The 8718-nt window shown below is 36.8% G+C and overlaps 1 protein-coding gene across 1 annotated transcript; it reads left to right on the top strand.

The window, feature by feature from the left end:
* The first annotated feature begins 610 nt into the window (after positions 1-610).
* Positions 611-8512, top strand: LOC133292888 (uncharacterized). The gene is made up of 4 exons (XM_061491377.1): positions 611-982; positions 5950-6023; positions 6112-6172; positions 6296-8512. The coding sequence occupies exons 1-4, from the start codon at positions 611-613 to the stop codon at positions 8510-8512; spliced, it is 2724 nt and encodes a 907-aa protein (XP_061347361.1).
* Positions 8513-8718: the final 206 nt, after the last annotated feature.

Genomic DNA, 8718 nt, shown 5'->3' with positions numbered 1-8718 from the left:
CGATAATTACTCGAGTAACCAATGACTTAATCGACAAAATAAAGGTGGTTTACTCTAATAAGTCATTTACTAAACTAAACTAATATTATATACTCGAGTAAAGCAAAAAAGTGGGCAAATCAAAACCGGATCCACAAGACATTTTTTATTTAAACTAAATTCTAATGTCTTGTACATATATAAATGGACTTGATTCAAACCATGAATAGATCAAAAGATGTATGTCTTAACCCTAAAAAGATATAAACTTTGGAATGACATAACTTTTGACTTGGTCGTCCGAATTGGATGGATTTCATTGAAATGATTTTCTTAAATGAATTGACCCATAATGACAAAGGATATACTTCTCACCAAATCCGGGTGAAGACCTGGCGCCTTGCCTTGGGGCAAGGATCCTAGCCCACTTTTCACTACACCCTGGGCCCGATGCAGCGCCTTGCCTTGTGGCAAGGACCCTAGCCCATTTTTCGCTACACCCGGGGCCCGATGCAACGCGTCGCTATGAAGGGTACGCCCCAACGAAAAATCATATAGGTCGTGAAGTATGCCAGGGTCCCAACACGTAGATGGGCGAGCGTGGCGGGCAAGCACAGCCCAGGGGTTAAGGATGAGATTGGGAAGCTGGAACATAGGAACCTTAACAGGTAAATTGAGGGAGTTGGCAGATGTTTTTGCTAGAAGGAAAATGAATATTGTTTGTTTGCAAGAAACTAAGTGGGCTGGAGAAAAGGCTAAGGAAGTGGATGGAACTGGTTTCAAGTTATGGTACATAGGTACGAACAAGAGTCCAAATGGTGTTGGAATTATGATTGATAAAAGTTTCAGGGATAAAGTTGTGGACGTCAAAAGGAAAGGCGACAGGATTATTCTGGTTAAGCTTGTTGTGGGTGACTTAATTCTGAATATCCTCATTGTGTATGCACCCCAAATTGGATTGCAACCAACTGATAAAAGCCAATTTTGGGAAGACTTGGAGGAGGTTTTGAGGGGAATACTTCGAGAGGAGAAGATTTTCGTAGGAGGAGATCTAAATGGTCATGTTGGTAAAAGCAATGGAGGTTTTGGCTATGGGACGAGAAACGAGACTGGAGAAGATATCTTGAATGTTGCACTAGCCTACGATTTGATGTTAGTGAACACTTTTTTTCAAAAAAGGGAGTCACACCTAATCACTTATCATAGTGGCCATAATCGTAGTTAGATTGATTTCTTTCTGGCTAGAAGAGAAGATATAACTTCTTGTGTCGAATGTAAGGTCTACCCTGGAGAGTGTGTTGCTACGCAACATAAGCTGGTAGTCTTGGATGTTCGGTTCAACAAAGTACGTACAATGAAGAAGAGGGCTCAGAATCCAAGGATAAGGTGGTGGAAGCTTAAGGAGGGAAAAGAGAGAGAGTTCAATGATAGAATGTTGCACGAAGGACCTTGGGAGTTTGATGGAGGAGTAAATGCAATATGGAATGAGATGGCTAAGTGTATTCAAAATTTGGGAAGGAGGGTGTTGGGATAAAGCAAAGGAAATGGATTTCATACAAAGGAAACATGGTGGTGGAATGGAGAAGTGCAAGAGGCAATTAAACATAAGAAGGAGTGCTTTAGATCTTTGCATAAAAGTCCCAGTGAAGAGAACCTGCAAAAGTTTAGATTGGCGAGAAAAAATGCAAAGAAAGCAGTGCGAGAAGCTAGAGGCAAGGTTTTCGACGAGTTGTATAAAAATCATGGGATCAAGGATGGCGAAAGAGGTATTTATAAACTTGCAAAGATAAGGGATAAGAAAAGTAAAGACCTCACCCAAGTTAGATGCATCAAGGATGAAAATCAAAAACTTCTGGTGAGAGATGAAGATGTAAATGAAAGATGGTTGAAATACTTCAACAAGCTGTTTAATGGGGATGGAGATACAAGCGAGGTGGACTTAGAGGACGCGTATGATGATATGAATAGAAGATTTGTACGCAGAATTAATACACATGAAGTTAAGGAGGCTTTAAAGAGGATGAAGACTAATAAAGCCTTGGGGCCTGATGGTGTCCCTATTGAAGTGTGGAGAGGCCTGGGGGATGTGGCAATAAAATGGTTGACCAATCTTTTTAATAAGATTCTCCAGACGAATAAGATGCCTGATGTATGGAGGAAAAATATGATTGTGCCTATCTACAAAAACAAGGGAGATATACAGAATTGTTCAAACTATAGAGGTATTAAGCTAATGAGCCATACTATGAAGTTGTGGGAGAGGGTTATTGAACATCGCTTGAGGAGAGATACCAAGGTTTCTGTAAATCAATTTGGATTTATGCCAGGAAGATGTACCATGGAAGCCATTTTCTTGATGCGACAACTAATGGAAAGATACCAAGAAAAGAAGAAGGACTTGCATATGGTGTTTATAGACCTTGAGAAAGCATACGATAGGGTTCCAAGGAAAGTTTTATGGTGGGTCCTGGAGAAGAAAAAGGTTCCATTAAAGTATGTAAAGGCAATCAAGGATATGTATGATGAGGCCACTACATGTGTAAAAGCTTGTAACGGATCATCAAGTTATTTTCCTATCACGGTAGGTGTACACGAAGGGTCGGCTTTAAGTCCTTACCTCTTTGCCTTAGTTATGGATGAACTAACAAAAGATATTCAAGAGGAAGTGCCATGGTGTATGCTTTTTGCAGACGATATTGTGCTTACTGATGAGAGCAAGGAGGGTGTTAATAGAAAACTTGAATTGTGGAGAAGCGCATTATAGAAAACTTGAATTGTGGAGAAGCACATTGGAATCCAGAGGATTCACATTAAGTCGAAGCAAGACTGAGTATTTGAAGTGAGTTTTCTCTGGTACGAGATGAGGACCAAGAAACTGTGCATCTAAATGGTCAAGAGGTACCCAAAAAAGATGCTTTTAAATACTTGGGATCCATTTTACAAAACGGTGGAGAGATTGATGAGGATGTAAATCACAGAATCAGAGCAGGGTGGATGAAATGGCGCAGTGCATCTGCATTTTTGTGTGACCGCAAAATCCCCCTGAAGTTAAAAGGAAATTCTATAAAACGGCAGTAAGACCGGCAATGCTATATGGATCGGAATGCTGGCCAGCACATAGGCAACATGAGCATAAGATGGGAGTAGCAGAGATGAGGATGTTAAGGTGGATGTGTGGTTACACAAGGATGGATAAGATAAGAAATGAAGATATTTGACGAAAGGTCGGAGTAGTACCGGTAGCCGAGAAGATGAGAGAACATAGATTAAGTTGATTTGGGCACGTGATGAGAAGACCCATGGATGCTCCTGTAAGAACAAAAGTTTGTTACCAAGAGCTAAACACAAAAAGAGGCAGAGGTAGGCCGAAGCTTACTTGGGGGAAAGTAGTAAAACAAGATTTAATGGAGTGAGATATAGATTGGCGGACAGTATGTCTTAGAAAGGAATGGAGAAAAGCTATAAGTATGGTGGAGGGTTAGACCCGCTGTTATTCCTATGTTCCAGATGGTCCCTTTTTAGTCCTTTTCCCCTTCGTTTCCCCCACTTCTTCTTGTCCATTTCTTTTTTACTTTTATTTATTTATATATACATATATTTTTATTTTATTTTTTTATTTTTTTATTTTTTTTATTTTTATTTTATTTTATTTGTCTATTTTTATTTTTTATTTTTTATTTTTTTTTGCTTTTTTACTTTTTTTCAACCGTTTTGTATCTTTCATGTGGGTTCATCTACCACCGACCCCAATTAATTTGGGATAAATGTGTTGTTGATGTTGATGTTGATGATCGATGCCTGTTTGGCACGTTTTATTTTTATGCATGATGTTATTTAATTCCTATTCTTGTTTCTTACTATCCAATAATAACAAATAATGGTGACTCCTTATTTCAATGAACATAAGATTATGTAAAACTTACTGCACTTGTCAGAAAGTAGGCATCTATACCCTAAAATAAATGAAGTATGTGACGATAACTAAAGAGGCTCAATGAAGTAACCGCATATGAAAATTATGTAATTCATCATAGTTTATGCTCGATACTTATTCGAATAAGTATTGGTCAAAATAAAGGTAGATTGATATTTAGTTTTGGAAGAGGAGCAAAATGGTCAATTAATCGTATTCTTAAGCTTTGAACATAAGTTTAGGATTTTTTTGTCTATTTTGTCATTATCTATTATTAATTTATCCTTATGTTATTTTTATGAAAAAAATGTGTCATTTTAAAGGATGTAAAGTTGTGTCATTTTAAGTGAGAAAAAGAGATAGATTATGGGAGGAGAGAATGGATAAAAAAATAAAGATATGAGTCTCACATCTTTGTGATAGTGAAATGACACAAGTTGTGTCATTTAAAAGGATAAACATTTTCCCTTATTTCTAAAATAGAAAAAACATTTCTATTTTTGTTGTAGAAATACTTTTTTCTGTCACACTCAAATAAAAAATAAGCGAGCCCCATTTTGAAAGATGGGAGAGAAGAAGTTAGTGGATCCACTCACTTCTACGTGAGTGTGGTAGAATTTTTTTATTCAAAAGCAGAAATATTAGACCTTCTAAAATTTTGTCAAAATATTTGTTGGTCTTTATATTCATTAAATACTAGCTCTTTTGCTTTATCCTATACTATGTTTTTATAATAAATATAGATTTATTTTCTATTTAATGAGACACGCATAAAATTAAAATAATAATAAAGATTGTGTTGGAACAAATGGCTCTGTAATTATATTTGCCACCAATTTAAATCTACTATTCTTAGTGACTGTTTGGATATATATATATATATATATATTTATCTACTCTTCTCTTTATAAGCAGGTGAAACAGGTTTTTATAAAAACTTTTATAATAAAAAAAAAAATCAAAAGCCTCTTAAAATGAGTTTTTTAAAGTTATATTAACTTTTTTTGAAATGTGTGTTTTTTTTTTAAATGAAGAGCTTTTAAGTAGTTTTTAAACAAAATTTTTTATATAATCATCAAACAACTTGTAACTTCATTTTTAAAACACTTATTTTTAATTATAGCTTAAAAGTAGCTCTTAACTAAAAAAAAGGGGGAAATGTATCTATTATGTAATAGGAAGAAAACTTGTTTTCGTGCACAACCAAAAAGATGTGGGCTCCACAGTTTTTTATTTTCTTTTTCCTCAAGACATTTTCTCTCGCGAGACCAAATAGTGTTTTTCATATAACATAATTCATGTATAACCCCCAAAAAAAAAAAATCCAACCAGGGCTTTTGGCTTGTAGCATTTTGACCAATGTTTTGCAAAGATTCCTGATGAATGTCTTTTGGCAATGATTCTCATTTTATTTGGTCTTTTCCCTTTCCCTCGCGTTTTCAAAATTTTCTTTCATTTTCACTTCCCGCTTTTGTGGCGCTTCCTCTCTCTTCCTATATACTTTCTGTGTAGTGTAGATTATCTGTCTGTCTAACTTGGATTGATTTGGATACTCTCACTCAGTGCAAGTAAGTTCCATTCATTCTCTTCCCTCTCTTTATTTATTGTGCCCATTTCTTCTATTGCTTTACAATTTAGGGTTTTAAATTTCCATTTCCACTTTTTCTCTTCTTTAAACTCTTTGCGCTTCCGCTTGTGCTCATTTTGTTTCTTTTGGGTCGGTTCAAAATTCAAATGTGGATTTTGCTTTGCGTCCGAAGCATCAAATTTAAGATTTACATTATGCTGTTTAGTAGCTCAGGAAATTAAGCAAAGAAGAAAAGGTGGAAACTTTATGTCTAAACTTGTTCTGAGAGATACTTAACTTATGACATGGTTTTGTTCTTCTCAGTTTCTATATTTTTCCCGTTACAGAAAGAAAATCCTCATTTTCCTCTTGTGCGTAGATAGATATCTTTGTCGAAAACTGATAAATAACTTAACATGCATTATATGATATTCGCTTTTGGATTTTTCAAGAGACATATGATTCAATGTTCATTTCGTGGAGTTTCTAGAATGATTTCGTTCCAGTAATTGTGCACTATATAGTTGAAATGAAAATCTTAGACTTTCTTGATTATGATATTCAGTATGCACAACAAATTTTCCTGGAACTTTTCAGTTCCAAACGAGATAGCTTTTATCTTAACTCTTAATTGCCTAATTATCTGTTTCAGAATCTGCATAGCTGCTTATATGCTGGTGCCTTTTTATATCTACTATGTTTTGTTTTTGCAAGTACTGCATGGCATATAGGTGGTCGGTTTGGCTTAATTTTTTTCTTGCTTGGTTTGATGTCAATCTGGTTTGTGGGGAATGTGAATAGGTACAATTACATATGTTTCCTTTTCTATGTTTTAGGGAGACATTGAGAGGAGTAAGGTGATTGAATTTTGGTTCATTGGACCCATGGAGTTCAACAAGGATATGGCTGTGAGGGCTAAGCAAACTGCTGAACGTAGAATGCAAAAAGGAGAATTTGTCGAGGCACTGATGTTTGCTACGATGGCCAAAAGATTGTACGCTGACGTTGAAAACATAGCTCAGATCCTTACGGTTTGTGAGGTTCACAATGCTGCAAAGAACAAACTCTTTGGGTCTGACATGGACTGGTATAGAATTCTTCAGACTGAAGGATTGGCTGATGAAGCAACCATAAAGAAACAGTACAGGAAGCTTGCGCTACTACTTCATCCTGATAAAAATAAATTTGCTGGTGCAGAAGCTGCTTTCAAGTTGATTGGGGAAGCCAATAGGGTGTTGAGTGACCAAGCAAAACGTTCATCATATGATATGAAGTTTAGAACCTTTGCAAAAACTGCAGCACCTAAGACCTCATACCATCCCTCAAATGGGAATACATTCTCCGCCAAACATAGTGTAAATGCAACAAATGATCAGAAGAATTCTGATTCAAACTCCACTTTTAGGAATGCCCATCAGCAAGCTGAACAACAGACATTCTGGACATCTTGCAAACATTGTAATACTAAGTACCAATACTACAAATTTTTTGTTAATGCAACCTTACGCTGTCTAAAATGTTTGAAAACATTTACAGCTCAAAATTCTGCCTACCAAGGGGTCCCACCAGTAGATACATGGACATCATCTAATTTCCAGAAAGTGACTCTTGTGCATGGTCCGCCAAAACCGGCCTCAGAAAGTAATGGTGGAAAATCCCTTGGTGGAGAACATGCAAACGAGTTTGTGCGGTCATATCCTTCATCTGTGCAAAAAGATGCTACTGGTGGTGGTGAGCATTGTAAAGGTAGAAAGAAAAAAGATGGCTATCTTCCTGCGTCCAAAGCCAGAGATTCACAAACCTCAACAAATGTCGGAAGTAAGAGAGTAAGGCAGTCAGCACCAGATTCAAGAGAAAGTTCAACCGCTGGAAATGGTGATGACATGAAAGATGCCAATGTTCGAGAAAATGGTGTTGATCCTTCAAGACTTAATGCTAGGAGACCTTCCAGGCAAAAGCGGCATGTTTTATATGTGGAAATCTCTGAAGATGATGATGATTTTGAGATGCCTTCCAAAAAGGCACAACAAAATGAATCATTTACCGCCAATGAAGTTGAGGAAAAGAACGTGCCTGCAAGTGGTGGGTTGTCCAATAATAATAATCCAACTAGTTCTGCTGCTGGTGTGCTTGATCAGAACAGAGAGGTGAGAAATAAGGTAAGTAGTTCATCTGAAGAAATATTTTTAAAGAATAAAAGCAAAATTGAGCAGTCTCGTGTTCAAAGAAAGAAAGTATCCGAGTTAGATCCTGATCATAGAACGTCAAAAGTGGACAACTGTTCTCCATTGAATTCGAATGTGCCGAACAATCCAGAGATCATTCAATTTCCTGACCCAGATTTCAGTGATTTTGAGAAGGATAAGGCAGAGGGTTGTTTTGCTGTTAATCAATTCTGGGCAATTTATGATCCCATTGACGCAATGCCTAGGTTTTATGCTCTAGTTAAGAAAGTGGCTTCCCCTTTCAAGTTGCAGATTACTTGGTTGGAACCTAACCCAAATGACCAAGGTGGGATTGTTTGGCATGCTGCAGACTTGCCTATTGCTTGCGGTAAATTCAAACTTGGTGGTTCTCAGAAAACTACAGATCGTGCTATGTTCTCTCATCAGATGCACTGCATAACAAGAATTCGCAAAGGTTCTTTTCTGGTACATCCTAAGAAGGGAGAAACTTGGGCAATTTTCAGAGATTGGGATATCAAATGGAGTTCTAATCCAGAAAATTATTTGAAGTTTGAATATGAGTATGTGAAAATCCTATCAGATTTTGCAGAGAAAGTTGGCATTGAAGTTGCTTATCTGGGAAAAGTGAAAGGGTTTGTTAGCCTCTTTCAGATAAATGAGAAGAATGGAGTGAACTTATTTTGTGTTCCACCTAATGAGCTATATAGGTTCTCACATCGAATTCCCTCATATAAGATGACTGGTAATGAAAGGGAAGGTGTTCCAAGTGGATCTTTTGAACTTGATCCTGCAGGACTGCCTATTAATCTATTGAAGGTTGGTGATGTGAAGATGGAGAATGGAATATTAAATACTGGAGTGGAATAGGTGATGGCTAATGACAAAGCAATCCTTGAAAGATTACGAAGGGGACAAAAAAAGTATGGATAATGGTAAAGAAACATGAGGGATTGCCGCTGTATGTTAGGCTAATGAGGGGGTAAAAGCACCAAAGAAACATGGAAAAAAAATGGACAGCTGGTTTCCTCATTGTGTTTTGATTTATTACTTTTCTTGAAGGTGCTATATTCTCT

This window comes from Gastrolobium bilobum, unplaced genomic scaffold, assembly GCF_033153095.1.
Source record: "Gastrolobium bilobum isolate Gb01-03AN ecotype WA unplaced genomic scaffold, APGP_CSIRO_Gbil_v1 utg19442, whole genome shotgun sequence".
NCBI lineage: Eukaryota > Viridiplantae > Streptophyta > Magnoliopsida > Fabales > Fabaceae > Gastrolobium > Gastrolobium bilobum.
The sequence above is the reverse complement of the archived record's forward strand: the minus strand, read 5'-3'. Positions and strand labels throughout refer to the sequence as shown.

What these genes read in the sequence shown, in the direction of transcription:
- LOC133292888 (XM_061491377.1), top strand. Translation starts at nt 611, where the DNA reads ATGAGATTGGGAAGCTGGAACATAGGAACCTTAACAGGTAAATTGAGG. An exon ending in TTTCTTGATTATGATATTCA is followed by an intron (nt 6,024 to 6,111) that starts GTATGCACAACA and finishes TATCTGTTTCAG; the next exon opens with AATCTGCATAGCTGCTTATA. An exon ending in ACTATGTTTTGTTTTTGCAA is followed by an intron (nt 6,173 to 6,295) that starts GTACTGCATGGC and finishes TCTATGTTTTAG; the next exon opens with GGAGACATTGAGAGGAGTAA.